The sequence below is a fragment of the Amphiprion ocellaris genome, chromosome 16 (assembly GCF_022539595.1).
Source record: "Amphiprion ocellaris isolate individual 3 ecotype Okinawa chromosome 16, ASM2253959v1, whole genome shotgun sequence".
NCBI lineage: Eukaryota > Metazoa > Chordata > Actinopteri > Pomacentridae > Amphiprion > Amphiprion ocellaris.
In genome coordinates this window covers 2,189,355-2,215,952 of record NC_072781.1, presented here as the reverse complement: position 1 = coordinate 2,215,952, position 26,598 = coordinate 2,189,355, and the positions used below count along the sequence as shown (strand labels likewise).

The 26,598-nt window shown below is 39.7% G+C and overlaps 1 protein-coding gene and 1 long non-coding RNA gene across 2 annotated transcripts in view; one reads left to right on the top strand and one right to left on the bottom strand.

The window, feature by feature from the left end:
* The window catches only part of LOC118470541 (uncharacterized), a 186,917-nt gene that overhangs the window by 63,456 nt on the left and 96,863 nt on the right, over positions 1-26,598 (bottom strand). The window contains exons 7-9 of the long non-coding RNA XR_008604386.1: positions 14,493-14,666; positions 12,997-13,060; positions 5,162-5,356 (exon numbers count right to left, since the gene is read on the bottom strand). This is a non-coding gene — a long non-coding RNA (uncharacterized LOC118470541). The remainder of the gene's footprint in view (positions 1-5,161; positions 5,357-12,996; positions 13,061-14,492; positions 14,667-26,598) is intronic.
* On the top strand, positions 14,327-26,592 carry etaa1b (ETAA1 activator of ATR kinase b). Its single transcript, XM_023270954.3, has 6 exons — positions 14,327-14,649; positions 16,325-16,453; positions 16,610-16,674; positions 16,871-16,980; positions 17,074-18,446; positions 25,413-26,592. Exons 1-6 carry the CDS (start codon positions 14,523-14,525, stop codon positions 25,523-25,525), a joined length of 1,917 nt encoding a protein of 638 aa, XP_023126722.2. The 5' UTR covers positions 14,327-14,522; the 3' UTR covers positions 25,526-26,592.

Sequence of the window (26,598 nt, the reverse complement as noted above, 5' to 3'; positions counted from 1 at the left end):
TAAAATGTCACAGAACAAAATAAAACTGAATTCATTCATTGTCATTGCCAAGTGTAGGACAAAATTACGTGCTTTTGTAAAAAAAATACAGCAACAAAAGTACAACTATAACATGTAAACACACACGGCCATTCAAAGGTTTGGGGTCATCCAGACAATTCCATGTTTTCCATGAAAACTCCCACTTTTATCCATGTGCTAACATAACTGCACAAGGGTTTTCTAATCATCAATGAGCCTTTCAACACCATTAGCTAACATGAAAATGACTATAAAGATCACTAAGGTACTAAAAAAGTTGCAATTTAATATCAGCTGATCAAGCAAATGATTCAAATCTACATGCAAATTAGAAAAAAACTACTGCAAGAAAATGAGTCCATATATATGTTCTGAAGCAAAAAAATAAGCAGGAAACCACAAAAATGACACTAAAATCTGATTCTCTGTGTTGCCGTTGCATCATTCAGCAGATATCCTTGATGCCAGGAGTAGAAATGTGTAAAAACTGAGTTTGGTGCAAATAATTGCCACCCTGAAAAGTCCACTAAATCTAAAAATGTTGCTAAATGTTTGGTATTTTTGCACAAAAAGTAACTGTAATGATTGCTAAGTTATTAGAAAAGTTTCAAGTTAATTATCTGTGGATTAACCAATCGATTCATATGGAGGGAAAGCCAACTTTACTGCAAGAAAATGTGCCCATATACACAACCGTTCAAAAGTTTGGGGTCACCCAGACAACTCCATGTTTTCCATGAAAACTCCCACTTTTCTCCATGTGCTAACATAACTGCACAAGGGTTTTCTAATCATCAATGAGCCTTTCAACACCATTAGCTAACACAATGTAGCATTAGAGCACAGGAGTGATGGTTGCTGGAAATGTTCCTCTGTACCTCTATGGAGATATTCCATTAAAAATCAGCTGTTTCCAGCTACAATAGTCATTTACCACATTAACAATGTCTAGACTGGATTTATCAGTCATTTAATGATATCTTCATTGAAAAAATGCTTTTCTTTCAAAAATAAGAATATTTTTAAGTGACTCCAACCTTTTGACCGGTAGTGTATAGCAGAAAAAATAGCATGTACATATTTAAGCTATGAAAATAGCTAATGAAGTGTATTTTTGTAAGGAGAGCTCCTTTGCTGTAGTAAAAAATTATATAAAAGGTAATGTAACTGATGTTGCACTCCTGGATTTTTCACAATTCTAAAAATGTAATGGCTTAAAGTAGTGCAAAAGTACGTAAAAAGTGCAGTTCTATGAATATACATGTTCAGTTTCAGTATGTAAAGAGAAGGTGCATGAAGTAGAAGCTGCAAAAAGTGCAAATATTTCCAGATTTTATAAATGTAACAGTGAGTTAATTTCTAGTGAACAATCACGGTTACATTTACACCAACTGAAGATCAGATATGATTAAATGCATGAATAAAAACACTTAAAAACACACACAAAAAAATCATGTTTGCCATGAAATATTCAAGTCAGAAATGGGAAATATAATGCACCTCTTGTCACAAGTTCAGTTAGCACCAAACTACGGTCTCCTTCACACAGTCCTGTTGTTGTGGTCAGCTGTTTCTCTGCCTTATTATGCTTACAGTCATAAATATGCAGACAACAGCTTGTATATTCCTGTGAATCCTAAACGCTGTCCTCTGTCTAATCCCTGAGGCCACAGGGAAAGGTTTTCTACATTTCTCTGTTTGTGTCGGAGCTCTGGTGAACACGGCGCTGCTTCTTGTGATTATTATCACATCTTGGGAGTGATATAATTACCTCAAACACGGCAGCCTTAGCGGTGGAGCTTGTGGAGGTGATAATATATGGTAATTACCAGTTTCTGGGGCTGAACAATCTGGAAAGAATGTATTTAAGATAAAAGCATGAAAACAAAACGCCAGCGGTGGTTTTTACATGTACGGCGCGGTGTTTGCACTGTAAAAGAAGACAATGGCTGCAAACATTTAGGAAACGGTAATGAGATAAACGGCGTATCCCTTCCGGAGAACACATGTATTTTTGTTGGTTACAGCCCTCACAAGGAAAGCATTTAACAATGGAGAGATGAGAATCTTTATCCCCAGAAAGCAAGTAAATAAAACGACTGTCTAGGCAGCTCTAATTAGCTTTTAATTGTAATTCAAACTTTATTGCTATTTCATTTATTCAGTCTGTTCATATTTGTGTTTTTTTTTCAGCCAAAAAATACTATTATGTGCCGACAGCAGTTCTAAAAGCCGTGGAGGAACATAAAACAATCACTTTTAACTTCTTTGAGTGTTTCCAAATGAATTCCCCGACATTAATTGAAGGCGGATTAAGCGGCAAAATTTCATTAGCTGCTTTGTGGCGAGCGGCGACAGTCAGATCTTTGTCCCGAACCCCGGCTGGAGAAACTCAAATCTCAGACTGAAGTCTCGGCGAGCATCAGGGGAACATAGTTTTTCAAAAGGTATCCATTCAGGCCAAGCTCTTTCAGATACAGTGGATCTGCTTTGGTCGTTGTCTCTTGACGGACATTTTGGCAGCAGATGACGGCCGCTCGGCGCGACGCGAGGAGACCAAAAGACTGTAGCTCTGTGTTAGCAAACAATGGGCAGGTTCCTGTTTCAGCAAAGTGAAAGACCAGAGCAGGAAAGACGATCTTCATGTCCCAGAACACAGTCGCAGAAATGAAAAAAAATCCCATCCTTGTATTAAATATATTTAATATTGTAACTTTGGTGTCGTCTGCTGGTTCACTTGAACGACCGCCTGCGTAGAACCAAAGGAGATGGAGATATTCATTTACCACATTCATCTTTATGTTGCTCGTTTTTCAGGTTCACTGACACTCAGATATTTAAAAGCCTCTTGAGTCTATTAAAACAAACTTTGCCTCATAAGCGTCGCTGTCACGGATCCACCGGTGTAGCTAATTTCCAACATCTCTAAGACCCGCAGTGACGGAGGGACCGGGGGAACAGGAGATGTTAGGAATGGGCGGCCCCTCCTGTTGTAGGAAACTCCGGTGAGGGGTGTTCGCCATATGCTCGCAGGGCTCCGAGGGAAAAAGGCTCGGAGGATAAAAGTGAGCGCGGCGGCAGCAACGGGCCCTCCATCAGCATGTTCAAAGCCTCCATATGAAAATGACTGTGTACATCTTCTGCTGAGGCCAAATTTAGATCAAAGGCAACCCCAGGCAGGAGCCGAGCAGAGGGGGTTTGGTTCGGGCCAGCCGGGGAGTTGTGCATGAAATGGAAGTTTGTGCAATGTGATGAGCAAATCTGTGAGTGCATGGGAACGTTAATAATAATAAGTGGGGAAATTTGTCAATTTATTTCCCTCCCCCCTCCCCCCTCTTTTACACTGAGGATATCAATACCAAATTGGAGCTGTTAACTTGAGATGTGACTTCCAGCTGGGTGGAATGAAGCTGTGCCTTTTTTCAGGTCACCAAACTGCCACTTCTACTGTACACACACACTGGATTGAACTTTGGAGGACGGGACCAGTGGATGCAAATTAGCTTTTGATGTTTTGAGCTATTTGTTTCCTAAAGTCTCTCCCGGCAGTGAGGCTTCTACACATCTTTGTGAGCTGATGTAGATAAAATAATGCAAACACCCTGTCTGTTTTCTGTCTGCCATCTATATATACAGATATATCTGTATGTTTCTTGGCAAAAAACCTCTGAAGAGTTCTGTCTTTATATGCAACTGCTTCTGAATTTCTGCAAAGACATGACTTGTCAATCAAACCATGTGGGTGGGGCTGAACTGCATCTGTTTAAGGGCTAAATATGGAATTAGTCAACATTTTTCTTAGAAACCAATCCTTATCAGTAGCAAATCATGACTGAAGGAGTTTAAACTGAGCAAAGAGCGGATTTATTTAAAATCCACAGCGTTACTTTATCTCCCACACTGTGCCGCTTACATTTCGGTGCTCCAGAATCGCTAACATCATGATCTCAAACCCAGAATGCATAGAGACAAAAACCGTAAGCTTGGGTTAAGTCAGGTTGTGATATTTTTAAATGGAATGAAACTATGTTTAAAGGAATCTCGGAAGGATCAACAGATTCAAGAACAGATTCAAGAGCGAAAAGTAGAGATTTTCATTGTTCCACTTTACACACATGTCCTGATCCTTCCATCCATACCTTTTCAGCTTGCCTCTCTGTGACGCTGAACATGTAAACCTTTAGAAGCAGGTCACAAACACACAGTTTCATGTTTAAAATAAACCTCATCTGACTCGCTGGATGTAGATTGCAGGTTTAAGCCAGCCGTTGGTCGCACATTTCACATGGATCTCTTCCTCTTTTGCGATCTACATCTGACTGTTTTTAAAATTAACGATCTCTATCTTGCAACTTACTTAATTTGGATTTTTGAAAAAGGTTTGTTTGTTTTTTGTGCCATCTTGCACGTGAAAGTTTCACCAAGACACTATTTTGAGGGAACACCAATGCTCAACACCAAAGATGATTGTGATTGGTTTAAAGAAATAAAACGAACCAGGGCATGTTTTTCTCCTTTCACAGAATGATAATGAGTTATTTAGTTGACGTTTTAGTGATATCCAGTCATTTTTTATCAATAAGTGATTGTTTTCATAATAAATAACTATGGAATTTGTAAAGACATGATAATAATGAACATAAAAACATTATTTTTTTTATTTTTAATAAAAATGTACGCAAGATATATCCTATAGACTTCAAAATTATATACTGACCCTGTACATTTACTGTCGGCCACTAAGTCATGAATGAATACATTTAAAACACCTACAACCTCCATGGTTTTGGTAATAAGAGCTCATGCTAGCTGGTGTAAGAGTGTGGTGGATGTGATTTTTTAATAGTTTCTGAACATGTGTAGCTTCAATTAGGGTAAATTCACCGTTTGTGTTGTTCTCCTAACAAACACCGGGTGTTTAGAGCGTACCATAAATGATTTGTGAACCAGCAACGTGCTGAATCAAGGCGTTGTATCACTCAGGGATTTAAAAGAACAAAAATGGTGCAAATTTATGAGTATAAAATGTTATTGATTACTATACGTTACCATGAATCACAATCCTAAAGCTCCTCGTCTAACTGGTGGAACAAACGCTGATATATGAGAGGCTCCTCACATCTTTCTTATGTCTCCTCACCTCCTTTCCTTCATCTCAGCCTCCCTCCTCCTCCTCCTCGTCCTTCCTGCCTCTCCAGAGAGGAGGTCACATGCTGCAGACCTGTTCGGTGCCATCTGGCTGACTTCCTGTCATCCTTACCCCAGGAGAGAGCGGCTCTGCAGGGTGGACGACTGGAGGAACCCCCTCCTCCGCCTCCTCCGGGCCTCAGCACACCTGAGCAGAAAGGGTGAGAAAAGACACACAGCGAGGAAAACAGAAGGAGGAAGAAAGACTGAGACAAAGAACGAGAATGAGATAAAGGACACAGCAAGAAAATGTCAAATTCTGAAAACTGTGCAGGCAGAAAAACACTCTCCTGCTCTGAAAAAAAACGTCTAATCAAGTCGTATTTCAACTCGTGGTTTAACGTGTGATGCCGTGATAATGACGAATTAACCGGGGCAGTTTTTATGCCATTATACATGTTTGAAAATCAAAATGAAGAGAAAAGAGCAGCCTCCCACTTCTCCTTTAATCAGCGAGGATTGTGCGAGTTATGATATTTTTTTCCTGCAGCTCACCATTAACCCCCAAATTACAGAAACATCATTAGAGAAACTGTGGTTGGATTTCCATCAAGGCCCGACATGAAAGCTCCCACTTTGTTTCCCACATTCTCACCTTCCTCCCGCGCACGAGACGCCGCATTAGAATCAGCTAAAAGCGCGCACACGCCAGATTAATCTTAATGTCCTGCCCGTGGTCTTGCATATTCATATAAATATAACATGACTGCCGCTCACATTTGAATTTATTGGTTTTCCTCCTCCGCAAATTAGGGGGACTCCAATTGATGAATATTTTAGCACATGTGCACTCTGTGGGACATTTATCATCGGCTTTGCTATTATAAACAGAATAAATGAGCAGTCAAAGTAGGCTGCGGCAGACACGCCGCCCGTCTGTGCTCGGCTGCTTTAGTCTTCCTCCTGCGTCTTAATCCCACCAAAACTGCTCCAATCATTGATGCCGCTTTTATACGTTCCACGACCGGCACATATGGACGAGTTTACCGACATATTTTTACCGAATGTGGAGACGAGGACGGGAAAGGTCTAAACTGCAGCACCTCGAGCAGAGCGGCAGTCACGACAACCTTAGTTGAATCTATGTTAAGTGAAGCCCTCAGGGGGTCGAGACAGAGGTTAATTGGATATACTAAAATTATGTTATTTCATTACAGATATTGAGTTTTGGAGGTTAGCCTAATAAAGAGGATGAAATTTTTTAAATAAAGGTATTGCTCAACTGTGGATTTTTTTTCCCACCACCCTCGTTGCTACGACGATCCGTGTGGAGCTCTAGAAATTAGCTGTCAATCAAACAGTTTGGATGTCTTACTGTTCAGCATAATTATACGGAACAGCTCTTATTCTGTTATGATGACACCCAGCGATCTTAAAAAGCCTCCACTGTGACGATTCACTCCTCACAGCTGGATCAGTAAATGTTTGACTCGTTTAGAGACAAGAACAGAAATCACATTCAACCACGACAGCCTCTTCCTCCTCCTTTTGATACATCCGGCACTGACACGAGTGGCGGCTTCTTCAGAAGCTCCGTCTGTGTCTGAGTTTTTTAAAAGTGTCTTTACTAACCTGCCTGTCCTGTCTTTTTCTTATTCACGTTGTTGTATGTAAGCTGCTAAACACTTGAATTTCCCTCAGGATTAATATAGTATCTATCTACCTATAGTCAGTTAGTCTATCTGTCTGTCTGTCTGTCTGTCTGTCTGTCTGTCTGTCTGTCTGTCTGTCTGTCTGTCTGTCTCTCTGTCTGTCTATCTATCTATCTATCTATCTATCTATCTATCTACAGTGCAGTTGGACGTCCTTTAGCACTTCCTTTTCGCCTCGCGTGACCAAAACGGAGCAGCTGGGATCCTTTTAGACGGACTCCAAACCGCCTCAGGCAGCACCTAACTGCTGCTGAGGTCCACTGATCTGACGCTGCTGAAGCAGGCGTCGTTTCAGACGTTCACAGTCCCAGCCGTTGGCAGACTCTGTGAAACGGGTGAAATCCCAGCTTGGTTGAGGCTGGCACAGAAAGCCGGCTTCCTGGATCCCTTCCACTTCAGAGAGCTCTGCCACATGCTAACTGTCATCCGTGAGGCACCGCTAGCCCAAAGGGGGTCTGGCAGAACGGGTGGGAGGGTTGGTGGTTGGTGTTGGTGGCATAAACACTGGGATAGACCCCTTCACACACAAACACAGATGACACAATGCACTCCTTGGAGATGCAGCACCAGAGGCCATCGGAGGTGGTTATTGTTTATGCAGACACTGTTTCTGAGTTCGATTCTCCCTCCTTGTGTCGCTCTACTGGCAGCTGCCCAGTGTGAACCGTCCCAGGGATCCACAGCGATGATGAAACCCCCCCTAAACCTCACACATATACACAACACACACACACAAACGCCTCCTTGTCCTCGCTGCTGTCGACGCCTGCTGGATCCCATGGCATGTTCGCTCCTCCTTCATAAACACTAGCAGCTGCTTGGGCAATTAGCCATTAGCTCTTTACTTTTTACTATAATACCCAGTCCTCAGAAATCTCCACAATTAGCTCCTTAATTGCTTCTAAACAACCCAGGCGTAACCAATAAATAGAGGAAGGCGGTAGGTAGTTAGGTGAAGAGGCAGACTTCTGGGAAGGAATCAGGCAAGCTTGGAGAATCCACGCTAAAGTGTTCCTGCTCTCCTCCCCACGCAGCCTTTGGCAGTTTTTTCCTCTCAGCCGTGTAAAGGCTTCCAGAGGAGGAGGAAAGACAGAAAAAAGGGTAAAAAACACAAGGCGAGCTGATGCCTCATATTCAAATCCAAACTGACACATCCATGCCCTTTATTCTGTCGTCTAACTATCACTTCTGAGAAATGCTAACATTCGCTGTGACAGTGGGTGTTACGGTGACTTTTAGTCGGGCGGGAGACGGCGCCCCCGGGTGTGGATTTGCACGGCAGCGAGAAATGACACAGCTCGCTTGACGGAGCAATGGGGATACCCACAAGATTAGCTGAATGCATTAAAGGGAGGCATGAAACGCAGCTAACTGTTGATTAAATCACCGCTACATCCATACTGGCGGTTCCAGTTAACCTCTTTAACATTGACAGCAGCTACGCCGCTAACATGACAACGGCCTGTAGGCGTAAACGTGCTGTTTGGCGTGTATAGCATCGAATCAGACGTGTTTATCTGAGGAAAGAAAGGGAAGGGAGAGAGTGGTTGTAAAGAATACGGTATTTAAACACAAAAAATATTAGTTTGTACCCCTGACATGTGAGAAATCAACCATGTTCTCTGAGTTAGGAAACCTTTTTTCTATATTTTGTGGCACTTTTATGGGTCAAGAAGTTGAACAGAATAGAATAGAATAGAATAGAATAGAATAGAATAGAATAGAATAGAATAGAATAGAATAGAATATCCTTTATTAGTCCCATAAGGGGAAATCTGCAGCGTCACAGCAGCATGAGTTGAGCAACAACTGTGTTTCGTATTGTCGTTTTATTTCTTTTAGGATGCTTTTTAACACCAGGTGGAGGGACTACCAATGGAAACTAGCTTTTCTGCTAACTCGGGTGTATTTCCATTTATTAAAATGTAGTTTAATGTACACTGTCCCTTTCTTAAAATAAATAAATAAAGCAAAGTGACAGTAAGAAAAATCAAGAGAACACATCTGTAGATTAAAGACAGAAGATATATACACTATATACAATAGAAATAAGAAAAAATACACACAGGGAATAATATTTAAAAAAAAAAAAAAAGTTTTCTGCAGTGGTTGCACTTTTTTTTTAATGTGTCAAATTTTAAATACAGGATCGTTCCAAAAATCCATTTCCTAGTTTTATCTTCTCATCTGTCTGACTCTGATGCTTTTGATTCGCCAAAAGAGAACCAGCGAGACCCAAAGACGACACAGTTGCCCTCACTTCCCATGCATTTTATCGTTAGAGGTGGCTAAATATCTGCTGATGTTTTCATGAGACTAGAATTATGTTTTAAACCGGGGAAGTCGGAGCTTCAGCAGGTCGTCTGGTCGTTTCTGCTGGCAGTCAATCAAAGAAACAGTTGATTCGTTTCCCAAAATTTCTATACCGATAAACTGCTTCCAAACGAAAACAATCAAAGCAGAATCAAGTATAATCAAGCTTAGTAATTCACTGCAGCTTTGTGTGTGTGTGTGTGTGTGTGTGTGTGTGCGTGTGTGTGTGTGCGAGTGTGTGTGTGCGAGTGTGTGTGTGCGTGTTACAACAATAATCCAGCAGCATGTCAGTAAAACATTTTATGCAAAATCTGCATCCACTCTCCACTGACTTACTGTATCCTCTCCCTCTCCTCCACCCTACTGCCCATCTACACACACATGCACACACACCACAAACACATGCACACACACCACACGCACACACACATAAACACACACAAAATACCAAGGAGGTATACAAGCACCATCTAGTGCTTTAGTCTGGAAATTGCTCTGCAGAATGTGAGAAATCATAAAGAATCCTCTGATATTTTCTATTTAATGTGTCCGTTTACATTCAAAAACTCCCAAAGCAGAAAGATTTTGAGGGAATTTTACGTCACATAATATAAATATGATAAAATCAGGAATAAACTAATCACATTTAGCAAATCTGAGCAACTGCAAAACACTAAAAACACATAACAACGGACCTCTGTGGTGAAACAACTGCGCTTTTTTAAAACAAGTATCTAACAAAATCATCTAGAAGTGACTTAAACATCTCAAGCCAAAATTGTAGTTTCCTTTCAGAAATAAATATTTTATTGGTAGCAACAACTTAATCCCCGATCAAAGGAGTCCAACGGCGTGTTGAGTGGAAAGTCTGCTCACACAAATCACAAATAACAGCAGCATTAATCACGGAGCTGCTTTGGTCAGATTGCAGAGATAAGAAGACGACGGTGGAAACATGGACTAGTTTCAACAACACGGCGACTTATCTGGAATCATCATCTAGCATGTCACTAACCTGTTACCACTGAAGGCATTACTCATCCGAATGCAGTGCAAGCTTTCAAAATGACACATTTTTGGAACCAGGAAAATGCCAAATATAGTTTATAGGAGGAATATTACCAAGCTGAACTACTAGAGGCTCCAAGATGTGACTCATCTCATTCAGAGAGAAGACCAAAATAGGCAAGAAGAACTTTAACGTGGACGAGAGGTTCTGCTGAATGAAACTTCTGAACACTGCTCGAAAAACTGATCTTTAAAGAAAACAACAATATTAATCCCTCACTTTGTGTAGCGCTCCAGTGCTAGATGTTAAGATGTCATGTAGCGCAGCCAAAGTCAAGACAAATCCATGCTGATTAAAGAAGCAACTCTTAAAGGTCAGGAAGCTTTCAGACAGAACTCATGTCCAAACAACTCAGACCTTTATGTCACGTTTGACAAATGTGTTTTAATTCGTAGCGTAAATTTATTCCAGACTAAGATTCTGACTCAGAAGTTCACTCCTTAAAGCACTAAAACAAAAGATATGCTGCTGACCTACCAGGAACCTCAGCTCAAAATGCTCACATTTGATCTTAAAGCTCTATAACAGTTATGAAAATATTCTTGGCTTCGGACTCTCAGATACCTGGTGACTTAAGGCAAGAATGTTTGTTGCTTATAGAAGCTGCTCACCTTAAATCTGACTTAAATATGAGTTTCTCACATTGCAAAATGATGGAAGCTTGTTTAAAAGCCACTTATTTACACATTAATCTACTTGCATATTCATGGTTTCTGAATTGTTTCAATCACTCAGTTAGAAGGAGCAGATGTAATTTTAAGGAATTCTAATGAGGTAAATTCAACTTTGTTTCAGAAACAAACTTTTAATTCCAAGCAGAGTCTTCTTACATGACTAAAACCAGATCCTTGAGGGAGTTTATGAAGAATATTTTGCCAATATTGTACATATCTGAATGACTTAGAACAATGCAGGACATAAAATTGAATTAAAATTGAAGCAAATGAAAGTCTTCTGCTGGTGGCTGTGGAGCAGATGAGGAGGCCGGTTTAATCCAAGATGCTGATTCCTATTGATGTTTTTGGTTTTGGTCACATCAGAATTTGTCATGGAGGAAATGATAAAGTTGTGGATTTATCTCCATCATTGTCAGTCAGAGCTTCTTATTTTCAAGCTTCTCGTTTCAAGTGTTTCCAGTTCATTAGTCTAAGACAGACAGAAGTTTTCCACTGTCTAACATGAAATGACATTAAAAAACAACATTGCATTGTTGAATAAACTCTTATTTTCATACTGAATCTATTAGAAGTCGACTCATCTACTCTGTTTCTTACTGAAAGCACCTCACCGACGATATTTTTACCGTTTGCAGCAGCGTCTTAACCTCAACAGACCCTTGTGGCGTCTTTGTCAGACACCATGTAATGTGAAATTTGCCTGCAATTCTGCTTCACAAACATTTGAGCAAAGTGCGATGGGTTTATTTGACAATACTAATAATATAATCCCCGCAGAGGACAACCCTTCACAATAAGAGCTTCCAAACACAAACAAGCTTCAGGCCCAGAGAGACCTGATTACAATTACTGAGCAAACACATGGATTCAGCAGCATCAGGACGTCTTAACAGAATATTTACTCTGCCGTTTACAACCAGCCGAGAGCAACGCAAACTTAGAATTAGTGTCTGTATTTCATGAAGTTCTTACATAAAGAGTTTGGGAACATAAACGTGGATTTGCTGCCTGCGTTTAGTTGAAACTATAAGTTTGAAACAGACAACATGATGAGACCCATTTTATTTATTGTTTAATGGGACTCTGTAGCCTGGAGCTTGTAGAAAGTAATATTAGGTTACCGTGGAAACAAAATAAGATCTGCCAGTGTTGAATCATTATTATTATATTATACTATAGGATTATTATTTCTGATGCCCTAACATCTAAGAAATATTTAAATTAACTAGCTGGCTGTGGAGAAGCTAATTTTATCTATCATGCATTAGTGTTATTCTGCTGCCAAATTAGATTGGATTTCATAATTATAAGCGTTAGAAATGTTATTCTTACATTTTCTATAATAATAATAACTGTATTTATGTAGCACCCTTAAGAACAGCCTTCACAAAGTGCTCTGACAGTTAAAAACAAGCAACACAGAAAATCAAGCAAGCTATAGGAGACAAGGCAGAGCAGTCAATTAAAATAAATAGTAAAAATGATAATAAATTCAATGAATAATTAGCTAGATTAGCACTCATAACAAACAAAGGAACTAGACAGTTTTAAAAGTTAAAGAATAAGATTGAGGGTTAAAGTTAAAAATCAAAAAGTCAGAGAATTAAAAAATTAGAGAGACGACATCAGACCAAAGAACCAGGCAGCTAAAAGTAAAATAAAACCAGAGAGAACATCTAAAATAAACCAGACATAATACAGAATAAAACACTAAAATTAAGTAAACTTAAGTCTGTAAAAGTGGGTTTTAAGAAGAGATTTAAAAGAAGTTACTGACTCTGCGAGCCTTATTCGAGTATTATTGCATAAATAAAACCAAACAGTAAATTTGCACTATTTTCCACTGAAATGTAGTAAATTTTAAAATAAGAATTTGTGTAAAATTACATTTCACAAAGGCTACATGTAGTCCCAGCTGAGTCAGCTACTTTACACCACTGCTAATACTTTCACACGTGAATAAAAACTATCTCAAAAATCATTCTACATACTTTTTCGTATCTGCATATTTAGAAACCAGTGGCAATGTAAGAGAAATACTTATTTTATGCTCACAGTTTTGTCTGCAGTAACCTACCTGTTGTCGTGCCAAAAACTTCCTGTTAAAATGTCTAGAGCTGCTTTTTCTGGGTCAAACAGTCCTAAAGTACAAATACACAAAACGTTTATGTCAGTGGTGACACCAAACATATACTGTTGTGAAACTTTTGCATTTCTTTTAACCACAACTTTGTGACTAAAGAAACATTAACAGCATAATCAGCCATGACATTTAGGATAAAACTGGTACTGCAACAATTAATTGATCAGACATGAAATGAACTGTCAAATACTTTAATAATAGATTAAACTCTTTGAGAAGTTTATATTTTAAGGAAGATAAACACAAATTCTTTGACTACAGCTTATTAAATTTTAATATTTTGTTGGTTCTTTATTTCTCTATGGTTGTAAACAGAAAATTTTTAGGTTGTGGACAAAACAAGACATTTGAGGACTTTGAGAACCAGTGATCGACATTTTCACAATTTTCTAATGTTTTCTAAACCAAAGAACTAATCTATTAGTGAAGAAAATCTTCAATACATTAATCAGCAATGAAAATAAAAATATATATATATATAGAGATGCAGCCCTAGATTTTATGCCATATTATATTATTATTTCTGATGTTAGTATGCCTTTATGTCTTCGTTTAGATTGTTCTGAACACACTTTATAAACAGGTTTTATGTATAAGTTCAAGAAACTATATCTTTTGCAATTTTTAAAATATGACCCTCATGTATGAAATCAAGTCATATTGATTTATAAATAACATTTCAGTCACAATGCAGAAGCTGTAGTCACTTTTTGACAAATGGAAAACTGAATCAAATGAACAAACAATTTCTAGTAAGTGTAGGTAAAAAGAACTGGATTAGTTTATGTGATTGTGATCAGGCAGAGGAGTGTATTCAGCCCCAGGTTGCTATCTCTGACCTCAACCAGGATCACAGTAGGTCTGATCCAGTGGAATAGTAGAATGTCTGATGCACTGCATGTAGTTTTTTTTAACTCACTTGTCAAAATCACTTTAAACCACTTAAACCACTATAAATCACGGTGCCTTGAAAGGTGTAAATACTGTTTATTGATGTTTAATACATTTAATATTTCTACAGATTTTAAAATTAGAAGTGTTTTGTTTATAGAATTGAACAGCAAGATTTTAAGAGTATATACTAACCTTTAATGTTAATGTTACTGACCTGCCTGTTCTGTCTTTTTGTTGTTTTTGTTGTTGTATCGAAGCTTCTATCTATCTATGTATCTATGTATCTATCTATCTATCACAGCGAACAGAAATCGGCTTTTGGCGGACGCTCGCCTTTTTTGGTACACTCTGGCATCCGTAGAGTGGTGACGTCACGCCAAACATGGCGGCTTATTTGGAATGAAAACGCGAAAGGCAAAAAAAAACAACGAAAAGAGTTTGAGAAAGCATTAAAAACGTGTGATTTAAACGGTCAGCCGCGTTGTTTCAACCAACGGAGCATCGATAATAATTATAATAATAAAAATAATGCTGACCGGAAGCTGCTTGTGCTGGTTTGATGACTGATGTCAGAGCCGAACACACATGAAGAGTTCACCGAGCTTTGGAGGACGGTCTCCAAACTGTGTCACGGCAAAACACAGGACAACAACACCGGGAAACAGATGCCTGCCACGTCCCCCATGCGTCCAGGTGAGGATCACAGCGATCTGAGTGGAAATAACAGAATAAACGATGGATTGATGCCGTGAAACTACCTGCAGACGTGGAGGAGTGTCTGCGGCCATTAGGTCATTATAGTCAAAGCTGCAAAACCCTGATAGAGAACAGGCTGGAGGACTTTATATCTGATCACCTGGTCTAGTTTCACCATGTGCATCACTAACTTTAGTTTAAAACTGCAGAAATCCATACAATATTGTTGCTGCTTTGAGAGAAAAATAAAATTGTTGTCCAAAAATTGTCCAAAAATGCCTCAAAACTTGTCTAAAATGACTCGAAAATTGTCCTAAATGACTTAAAATTTGTTCAAAATGACTCGAAACTTGTCCAGAATGATTTGAAAATGATCCATAATTACAGACAATCAGTCCAGAATGACATGAAGTTTGTCCTAAAAGACTCGAAAATTATCCCAAAGACACAAAAGTGATCCAAAATGACGAGAAAAGATCCAAACCAACATAAAACCTGTTGAAAATGATAAGAAAATTGTCCAAAATGATTCAAAAATTCGCTGGGTCAATCTATAATTGAAGGACTCTTGAAGTCCATGGGATATATCTGGCATATATTTTTATTAAAAGTAAAAAACAAAAACAAACAAAAAAAAAACTAATGTCTTTTTATGTTCATTATTATCATAGTCTTTTCAAATTCCATAATTATTTATTATGGAAACCATCACTTATTAATAAAAAATGACTGGATATCACTAAAATGTCAACTATGGTGCAAAAAGTCCCACAATTATATATTGACCCATTTGTTTTATTGCATTTAACATTTCAGGTACTTCAATTTGATATGAATGCACATCTAACAAGGAAGACACAGAATGAATAAAACAGTCTAATCATGTATAAATAATTTGTTAAATGCAGTTAAAGCAGAAGCTTAGTTGGCATCTTGGCACATTTAGATTTTACCCTGAAAAACGCACAATTCTCAAGTTACTTTAGAATGAAATAAAGATGAAAACAGAGGAAGTGTGCTTTTTTTCAAATTCTAAAACCCATTTTAATCCACTTCTGTTTAACCCAAATTCATTTCACCGTGCTTGCTGTCAAGCTAGACCAGTCTAATTTATAGGATTTACAGCTCTAATCATATGAAAAGGTGTGCCTCAGACATACTTGTTTTCACACCTTCATTTCATACTAATTGGATCAGCAACCCTTTAAATATTCCAGAAGAGCTGCAGGTGTTTGTGAGTTGAAAAAGTTCCCCTAAAATCACACGACACAAAACCTCCTGATCAGAAGAGCAAATCATCTGTCCGTGAAAACGCTGTCCATGGCCTAATGACAACTTTATTTAAATACAGCTGTTTACAGTGAAACAAAACGTTTTTTTCAGCACTACTTAGCTATGTGTTGCCATATTTTGTTATTCTAATTATTAGAGAAGCCGCGTTTTCTATGTAGTTAATGAGGAAGAGTCCATACAGATAGTGATGTCACAGCTGGACCTTCTGCTGTGAGACTGAAATAGAAAAATCTCTGGAATAAAACACTTCACCTGAGATATTTTGGGGTTAGTAAACAATGCAGACATTTGTTAACAGCAGAATTATGTCCCAGCAGTTTGGAGCTACTAGATCATGTTATTTTTGAGGGCTTTAATACATAAGACTTCTGTTTGACAGATTTCCAGAGTCCCAGGCACAGAGGCTACGGCAGATACCCCGGACTGAATAATGGAGATTCTCCTGGAGATGTGGAAGCTTCGCAGGATATTTTCTGGGATTCGACATCTCCCACTCAAACTAATACTGGTAAACAACACCGATACAGAGAGCAGAAATTACAACTGTTTAATTCGTGGCCATAAGACGTCAACAAAAAAATCTTGTGTTTGAATTAATGGTCAACTCAGCCTGTATTTACCATTTTATGTATTATTAACAGCTTTTTATCTCTTCCCCCTTCAGGGCCAGGACACAGGAACACCAGAGTCGTGGAAATATCAGATATCGTCAACCGCATTGCTCCAAAGGTCAGTTATTCCTTCAGCTTCTTCTCAAACATTAGTCAGCAGCAGAGTAAATAATAATGTGTAAATGTCGCGTTGAATGAAATTAAAATAGATCCGTTATTGTCAGACTGAACAGAAACACTGTTGTCATGTATTTCTGTGTGCAGTGAGTGTTTTCAAAGATGTTTTTTAACTTTGAGTCTGTATATTTTTACAGGATGTGAAACCAAAAGGGACTGAATCTCCTCTGCTGCAGTGGATCGGTGACAGCGCCATCCCATGCACACCGGAGATCCGAAAACCAAGAACCAGGAAGAAGTCCACTCGGTGGGTGATCAAAATATCTAGCCACATACGTCTTGAAGCTACACTTAATTCTTAGTAATTAGTGACCGTCTCTCCGTTTGCTTTGACTTCCAGACAGAGCAATGTGGAGGACCTCATGAAGCTGGCCCGGCAGTTCGATGAGAACATGCAGCAGGACAAGGAGACTTCAGAACAGCTGAACGCCGTCAGCAGCGACCTTGACGGACGTGTTAAGACTTCTGAGACACAAGTAGCACCGACATCATTCCCAAGCAATGCGAAGGACCTGAAGTGTTCGTCGTCGTCGTCGGATCTGGTGGAGGCCGAGCTGCACGCTCTGTTCGACTGCTCCACTCAGGGAGTCAGCGGCCGGCTGAGCCAGAGCTTTGCAGCATCGCCCTGTTTACAAGACATAAAACACCAACACGTGACTTCAGCTGCATCTGAACAAAACGAGTCTGGATCAGCTGCACGTCCCGCCAGAGAGAAACGATCTTGTGGTTCCAGCGCAAACAACTGTGATGATTTTGATGATGACTGGGAGAACGACGACTTGCTTAATGACTCTTTTGTTCTGGCGATGACCCAGAATCCCGACCAGCAGCACGATGCCGATCCTAAAACCACCCTTCAGACGAACACTACTCAGTTCACCTCTGTTTGCAAGCCAGCTGCAAAGAAAAACTCCACATATCAGCCTTCAGACTGCCAGCCAAGCTGCAGTTCACTCCAGGAGCTGTGTCCCAAACCAAAGACGACCAACAGAAGCACTTTCAAGCTGGAGCCTAACCCTTGTTTCCAGCCCAAGATGGCTAAAGAAGCTTCAAAGTCCGGCTTCACTGTTAAACAAACTAAAACACAGATGTTGGAGCAGAAATCTGCTTCCTCAAAGACAACATTTACTCTGCAGCCCGACAGGATCACTAATAATCAGAAGGGGGCTCTTTCAGGAGCAGACTCTGGTAAAGACATCTCAGACAGTTTGTGGGATGATGGGGACGATGACGCGCTGCTCTACCAGGTATGCGACAGCGTGGAGAGGATTTCTAACAGTCAGCCACAGCAAGCAAGTCCCAGAAACTGCCAACAAAAGCAAGACATCACCGTAGACGGAGGACGGAGAAGCACCAAGCCTCTTCCAATCAGTAGGGCCTCGTCCACAAACACCGGCGCTAAAAGACAGTCGACATGTGCTTTTGTTCGTTTTAACTCATTACCGACCAGCAGCAGTGGAACCGTGAACCTCCAAGCATGGAACGTTCCCATGAAAGGTTCCAACGACAAATCACGGATGTCTCAGAGCTTCCCAAGAAGCTGCATGGGTCTGGGCACATTTGGCCAGTGTGGAGATTCCTCTGGAACTTTCCAGGCTGGAAATGTGAACGTGGATACGAAGACGGTGACAGCAGGAACACCGCAACACTTCAGGTCCCATCATGCAGCTTTCAAGAGAAACCTATCAGACTCGGCAGCTATAAGCAGCAAAGGTAAGATTCTGATATGTGTGTCTGGAGTCCATTAAAGTGTGACGTATACTTGACTGTCCAAAAGATTCAGATACTGGAGGCTTTCCAGAATAATGCCATGAGGAGGTTTGATTTATTCATCGATTGATTTAACCCGAAGTGCAGAAAAAACATTAAAAAATGAACACAACTTCAGGTCTTACTCTGGCGCTCAGTTTTTCAAGGTCCTTGGCAGGTAGATCGCTCTGATCTTGGAGACGTTACTTCAGTTTTTCAGTGAATACAGGCTCTTAGCTTTTTCCAGAATGACTCCATGATGTGAAGATCAGGACTCCTTATCATGGCCAGGTGCAGCTTAACAAAGAGGTTGCTAACCTAAAGGTTGAAAATATGTGTTTCTTGCCAATAAAGATAGTTCTTTAGGAGTCTGACGTATGCAATAGGATGAATTCGGGATCAATCAGACAGTTTCCTAATGGATAAGAATCTTAACTGTCCAAACTTTTGCACTACTGTTTTTATCAAGAGATCCTGTAAATTAAAACATTTTAGATGGAGTGTTTAATAGTGTTTGTCAAAGGAAATTAAAAGTACACTTCCTTTTCTTTAAAACAGCCCAGATGATCATCTTAAATTAGACTAAATGCGAAGGGGAGTTCCGGCGAGCAGGCAATGGAGTAGACGTGTGCCCAGTTGGCTCCGCACAGAAACACATATAAGTCTTTTTATTTGGCGTCGTGAGAAAAACTGAAGCCTTACGTACCATCTGTGACATCCGAGGAAACGGGTGATTTCTTTGAAAATGGCAAATAACTTGCGAAAATACAAATTTACACCGGGCAACAAAACTACAGAGGAGACGAGCCCCGAGAAAGCTAACAAAGCACCCGGGCCTACACATCCTGTAGGCGACTCAACCAGCAAAATGTCAGGAAAAGGTGAACTTCAAGATCTAAAAACTGAGTTGCTGTCATTCATGAAGATCGAAATGACTGAACTTTTTCAAAGAGAGGTGACAAAGGTGATTACGCACGAAATCGAGGGCATTAAAGCGGAGCTACAGTCAGTGAAAACCGAGATAGCTAACAGCACAGTAGCCCTTCGCATCGACATGGAGACAGTCAAAACTACGGTTGTAGAGATGGAGGGGGCGCTTTCTGTACACTCAGATGACATAACAACACTGCAAACCAAAGTCCAAACGCTGGAGAAAATCGTGGAGTCTCTGCGTGAGAAACATGTGGACTTGGAAGGGCGCAGTCGGAGATCAAACATCCGAATACTGAATGTGGCTGAGAGCTCCCCGTGTACGCCTGTTGCTGTATCCAAGCTAATCCGTGACGTGCTAAAGCTGGACAGGGATGTACTGGTGGACAGATCACACCGCTCCTTACAGGGGAAGAGAGCTGATGGCAAACCCAGACCGATCATAGCCAAACTGCACTACCCTCAAGACTGCGTCGACATCCTCCGCCGTGCACGAGAATCAGACCCACTGCAGCGCAACGGCTCGACCATCCTCATCTTCCCTGACTATCCACCAAGTGTCGCCCGCGCAAGGATGGCCTTTAACGACGTGAAAAAGTCGCTGCGAGGTCGAGAGGGAGTGCGCTATGGGCTCCTTTACCCAGCCCGGCTGCGCATCTCCCATGACGGCAAGGATATGATCTTCAACGACCCAGCTAAAGCCCAAGCGTATGTACGTGAAAAAATGTAAGGAGTGACTAGGCTTACTACAACAAACGGTAAAGCCTCGCACTACGCAAATAACACTATCTTTTTCAAACGATAATCTTGAACTGCTAAGCACAATGTTGTATATTGGAAAGTTAATTGTGTTGTTAAGTTAATAAGTGCTGAAGCAGGGTTTTCCTATATCCCTGAGTAAATTCAGGTAATTACATATTTTTATAGGATGTGTTACAGTAGTCAATCATAAAAAGACTAATGGACTAGGCCGCCAAAATATATATATATATATTTTTTTTTTTCTTTATTACTGTGCATTCTAAAAGACTTATCTTAATTCTAAATGCACATGGAGCCACCTGTAAAGCTAGAACTCTAAACAAACACATAGGCTATGCTAATGTGTGGATTTTTCTTTCAAGGGTTGTTCTATCACCATGTTCTTGCTGGTGATTTTGGGGGTTTAGCGCCTGTTGCACCAAAATTTGTTTTAAGATCATTGTTTGTACTTTCTAAGCTGATTATTATTGACCTCTCTGTGTTTTTTAACCCAACCAAATATTACTCTTGTCACTATGTGTCCCAGTCCACATGGCTAGATCACCGTTGAATACTCAGTCCGGCCTCTGCCAGGTAAACTTTGTTTGCTGGAATGTTAAATCTCTTAACAAGCCGGCAAAACGTAGGAGGGTGTTTTCCCACCTGGAGAGGATGAACGCTGACATTGTCTTTCTCCAAGAAACTCACCTAACTACACATGACCACTCAAAGCTTCGATGCAATTGGGTAGGACAATTTTTTCATTCGAACTTTCACTCCAAATCTAGGGGAACAGCTATACTCATTAAAAAGAACATCTCTTTCACCCTTGGTAATGTTGAAGCTGACTCTAACGGTCGGTACATAATTGTGGTGGGCAGGCTAAATAACACCCCTGTTGTCTTGGCAAACATTTATGCCCCTAACTGGGATGATAGTGCTTTTTTTACGAGACTATTTTCTCAAATACCAAATATTGATTCACATCACCTCATCCTGGGAGGCGATATCAACTGTGTCTTATCACCATCACAAGACCGCAGCTCATCTAAAACAGTACAACCAAATCGAACAGAGCAAACAGTTAATAAGCTTCTAAAAACCTATGGGATGAACGATGTTTGGAGATCTAAAAACCCAGGCCGAAGATGCTACTCTTTCTACTCGCCAGTACATAAGACTTTCTCCCGAATAGACTATTTTTTTATAGATAATACTTTGCTTCCACTTGTAAATAAATGTGAATATCACGCAATAGTAATATCAGACCATGCACCACTATCGATGATCCTGAACATGCCCTCAAACATCAAATACCGACCGTGGAGATTTAACACTCTTCTGCTTTCTGATGCAGAATTTGTCAAATTTATATCAAAGGAAATAGATGAGTATTTGGTGCGAAATAGAACTCCAGACATATCGTCTGGATTAATCTGGGAATCACTAAAGGCATATCTTAGAGGCCAAATCATAGCTTATAATGTCAGAATAAAAAAAGCTCAACATGAACGCCTCAGAAAGATTGAAAGTGATATTTTAAGACTGGACAATGCCTTGGCTTGCTCTTTTTCATCTGAAATATTTAAAGAACGCCTGGCTCTTCAAACTGAATTTAACTTAATAACCACAAAACATGCAGAAAACCTCTTAAATAAATCCAAACATAAAGTATATGAACATGGGGAGAAAATTGGGAAAATCCTGGCCCATCAACTACGACAACAACAGGCTGATCAGTCAATTCTTGAAATTAATAATGAACAAGGTGAGAAACTAACAGATCCTATAGACATAAATAACGAGTTCAGTAAATATTACTCGGAACTATATACCTCTGAATCGTGTGGTAATGAAAAACAATTTGAGACCTTTTTCACAAAATTTACCCTTCCAACTATTAGTGAGCAATCGGCAGTAGATGTAGAAAGACCACTGTCTGAACAAGAAATTATGAAAGCTATTGCCTCCATGCAGAGTGGAAAGGCTCCCGGGCCTGACGGCTTCCCAACCGAATTTTTTAAAACATTTTCTAAAGAGCTGTCCCCTATTTTACTTTCTGTTTATGATGAATCATCTCGATCTGGTGTCTTTCCAGAAACAATGAGGCAGGCGGTCATATCTTTAATTCATAAAAAGGGCAAAAGTAAATTGAAATGTAGCTCATATCGACCAATTTCATTGTTAAATGTAGACAATAAAATATTTGCCAAAATTTTAGCAACCCGCTTAGAGCTAATTGTCCCTTCAATAGTATCCAATGACCAAACAGGATTTATCAAAAACCGATATTCATTTTATAACATCCGCAGGCTTTTGGATATCCTGCATAGTCCCACTCCACCAGATACAGCAGAAGTGGTCTTGTCACTTGATGCTGAGAAAGCGTTCGATCGTGTGGAGTGGGACTACCTTTTCTATACTCTTAGAAGGTTCGGTTTTGGTGTAAAGTTTATATCTTGGATCCGTATGATATACTCCGCCCCTCTAGCTGCAGTCCGTACAAACCATAATCGGTCAAATTTTTTCAAACTAGAACGGGGCACACGGCAAGGGTGCCCATTATCCCCTCTATTATTTTCATTGGTAATGGAGCCCCTAGCAACTGCAATACGTAACGAACCTTCCATTAAAGGCATCCAAAGGGGGGACTCAGAGCACAAAACCTCGCTGTATGCTGACGACACCCTCCTGTATATATCGGACCCACTCCGGAGCCTTCCTAAACTATCCGATGTTCTTGAGAGCTTCGGAAGGATATCAGGCTATAAGGTAAACATGCAAAAGAGTGAGCTAATGCCTATAAACTCTGTGGCTAAACAAATCATGCCGAGCCAATTCCCATTCAAAATAAGTCAAGATAAATTTAAATACTTAGGTGTATGGATAACAAAAAACTACAAGCACATGTACAAAACAAACTTTATCCCATTATTAGACTCCATGAAACAGGACCTCGAACGATGGAACACACTCCCATTATCATTGGGAGGTAGAATAAATATTGTTAAAATGAATATCTTACCTAAATTTTTGTACATTTTTCAATGCGTACCTATATTTTTAACAAATGCCTTTTTCTCCCTTATTGACAAATCTATATCTTCATTCATATGGAATGGGAAAACTGCACGCATCTCTAAAAGTGTGTTACAGAGGCATAGAGAGCAAGGGGGTTTTTCACTCCCAAATTTCCAATTCTATTATTGGGCATCCAACATCCGAGCAATGCTATTTTGGTGCTCCCCCTGTTGCAGCCCTGAATGGTTAAAACTGGAAAATATGTCGTGCAGTCTTACCTCCCTTCACTCCTTGATGACTTCAGAACTACCTCTGTCTCAACCGATGTGCAAATTCTCTGCAAACCCAATTGTCAAACACTCATTCAAGATATGGTGTCAATTCAGAAGGCGTTTTGCTTTAAATGATATGTCAATCAATGGTCCTATTGCACATAACCATATGTTTGCTCCTTCCATGATAGACGATTGCTTCTCAACCTGGGCTACGCGTGGCCCAAGGACACTGAAAGACTTGTTTATTGATGGACAGTATGCCTCGTTTCAACAACTAAAAACAAAATTTGAAATCCCTAACTCTCAATTCTTCAGGTATCTTCAATTACGCAGCTATATGTCAACCACGCTCAATCACTTCCCATCACGGCCCCCCGACTCTCTTCTTGAAACAATGTTAAATATAAACCCGCTTTCTAAGGGTGTCATTGGGAAAATATATACTTCTATCATTTCTTACAATGTACAGCCACTTGCACATACCAGAAGAAAATGGGAAGAAGAGCTTGAAATTGTAATATCTGAGGATGAGTGGCAATCTGCAGTGAATAATATATACTCATCTTCAATTTGCCTAAGACACAAGGTAATTCAACTTAAAATTGTTCATAGATTGCATTGGTCAAAAGTTAAACTAGCAAAATTCAAACCGGATATAGACCTAAATTGTGACCGCTGTGAAATTGAGCAAGCATCATTATCACACATGTTCTGGTTTTGCTCAAAATTGGCACCCCTCTGGCAATCAATTTTCAAATTCCTCTCTAGCGCATTAAAGATCAATATTGAACCAGAGGCCAAAATTGTAATATTCGGCATTATGCCTGAATCTACCAACTCAAATAAAAAACAAAAGGAAGTAATAGCCTTTACTACGCTAATTGCCCGCAGGCTCATTCTCCTTAATTGGAAAGAAAAACATCCACCATCTTTTAGAATGTGGCTCACCGATTTCCTACACCATCTAGCCTTGGAAAAAATAAGAAATTCCGTCAGAGGGAACACTGAAAAATTCTTCAAAATCTGGCGTCCTATTTTGGACCAGATCCAAGAAGTGGATCCGTCACTCATTACAGAAGAGTAAATAATAAACTATTTACTTTCACACGTTAATCAACAGCAGAGAGATAAGAGACATTGTATTATTATTATTATTTTTTTTTATTTTTTTTTTTTTTTTTTTTTTTTTTTTTTTTTTTTTTTTTTTTTTTTTTATTATTATTATTATTTGTATTTTATAATATATATATATATGTATTTTATTTTTAGACTGGTGCAACAGTGTGGGGGGGGAGGGATTTGGGGTTATGTTAAAAGAAAAAAAAAAAAAAAAAAAAAAAAAAACGGAATTGTATTGTACTATTTTTCTGTCATACTGAATCTTCAATAAAAACACATTGAACAAAAAAAATTAGACTAAATGCATTAGATAAGCTGTACTTGTGCCATAACTAAACGTCCGTTCAGATTAAGCTCAGCGTTCCTGTTGTTTCTGTTTAACTAAATGTTCCATCTGCTGCCCCGTTGCTTTAATACTGGATATCGAAGTGAAAATTCACAAGTAAAACAGATGTCACATGTTGTTCTTATAATCACTGACAGTTCAGTTCAGTGCACGTGCACGTGAACTATTCTCCCCCTAAAGCAACTAAACACAGCACCATGGTTTTAATTTGGAATCCTGTCAGGAGTCCAAACCTCAGGAGTCTTCACTGCCAACGAACTGCAGACTGATTGTTTTTTTTCTGGACATGGAGGATTTTTTAAAAAAAACTTCCAAATAAGCAACATTTTAATGTTAGCAAATTAACGCTCAGGTTGTTCTGGGTCAAACAGCGGCACGAACGTTCTGAATTAGTTCCCGTTTTCTCAAATGTTTTAATTCCCAGCATTTCCTCGTTGCTATGATCAAATCGTGCTCAATGTTTACAATAATCTCCCCACTTTCCTTCCTCTTCTCCAGTTTTTGTCACGAGCCAGATGACAGGGAAGTGCTCTGCAGCCGAGATCGAGAGGAAGAAGCAGGAAGCCTTGGCCAGGAAGCGGCAGCGGATGCAGAACGCCTCGAAACCGTAGAGCAGCTCCATCTGAACTTTTGAGACTTATTTTCCCAGAATGAGCCTTTACAGAATCCATCAGTCTATTCAGATGCCTGACAGTAGATCACCGAGGTCAGGGGGATTCGCTCGGCTTTCTGTGCAAATGGGAGACAAGAAGATGCCTGCTGCTAATGTGAAAATGTATTTCATGAGAAAAGACTTTCTCTGTTTGCTGAAGTTTACGATCTGGAGCTGCAGCGAATTAAAAAAAAGAGATTTTCCTGAGCTGCTGACTTTGAAAACTAGTTTGAAAAGAATCCCGATGCTGACTAACAACAGTCACATCTTCTGTTTGTGTCTCAGGATCGTTTTTTCAGCTCTCTGGAGCCATTTAGGATAGAAAATGTTTTCTGCTTTTGTTTTAACGTAAACACTTCTCAGTGTCGCTTCTCAAATTGCAAAAGCAAAAGCAGTCAGACGTAAAAACAGACTGTGTGTGTGTTGATGTTCTCCATCAGAAATGGAGGTCTTCAGTTTGAACGCTGGCTGCTGTCGTCTTTATGATACGAACAGTTTCTGTGCCTGAAACCTCTTTTGAAGCAGAGTTTTTAATCAAAGGAGATTTGTTTGAAGTAGGAATTGGGGCAGTACTGTAACACAATTGTGCACAAACACTTTTCTTTGGGGCCAAACTAAACATTTAATAGGTGAGGAAATAACATGTCTGTTTTTGTTTTTTTTTTACACTGAGCAGATTCTGATTGGTTAATAGTTAATAGTTCTCACTTGTGTTTTCTCCAGGTTCTGTTGGTTCGTCTTACGGTTTTTCTCATTTGAGTTTTGCATGCCAGTGTTGATTGTTGCACCGTGAAGGCCGTCATCTGGTCGTCCACTGTCTGTTTATTTCTACAGCCACGCTATGCACCTTTGGAAGAAGTTAATTTCTGCAAGAATAATAAAAAAACAGCAGTGGAAATGTGTTTTTTATAATCGGAAATTATGAGAACTGAATGCTAACGATGTCCTCACACTACAGGTCCTGGAAGTTTTGGTCAGATGTGTTGTAAGAGAGAAACAACTCTCAGATAAAAAGCTAAAAACCTCCTTGTG

Excerpts from the sequence above, each read along its gene's own strand:
- etaa1b (XM_023270954.3), top strand. The coding sequence starts at position 14,523 with ATGTCAGAGCCGAACACACATGAAGAGTTCACCGAGCTTTGGAGGACG. Across the intron at positions 16,454-16,609 it reads TCCCACTCAAACTAATACTG|GGCCAGGACACAGGAACACC; the intron begins GTAAACAACACC and ends TTCCCCCTTCAG. Across the intron at positions 16,981-17,073 it reads ACCAGGAAGAAGTCCACTCG|ACAGAGCAATGTGGAGGACC; the intron begins GTGGGTGATCAA and ends TTTGACTTCCAG.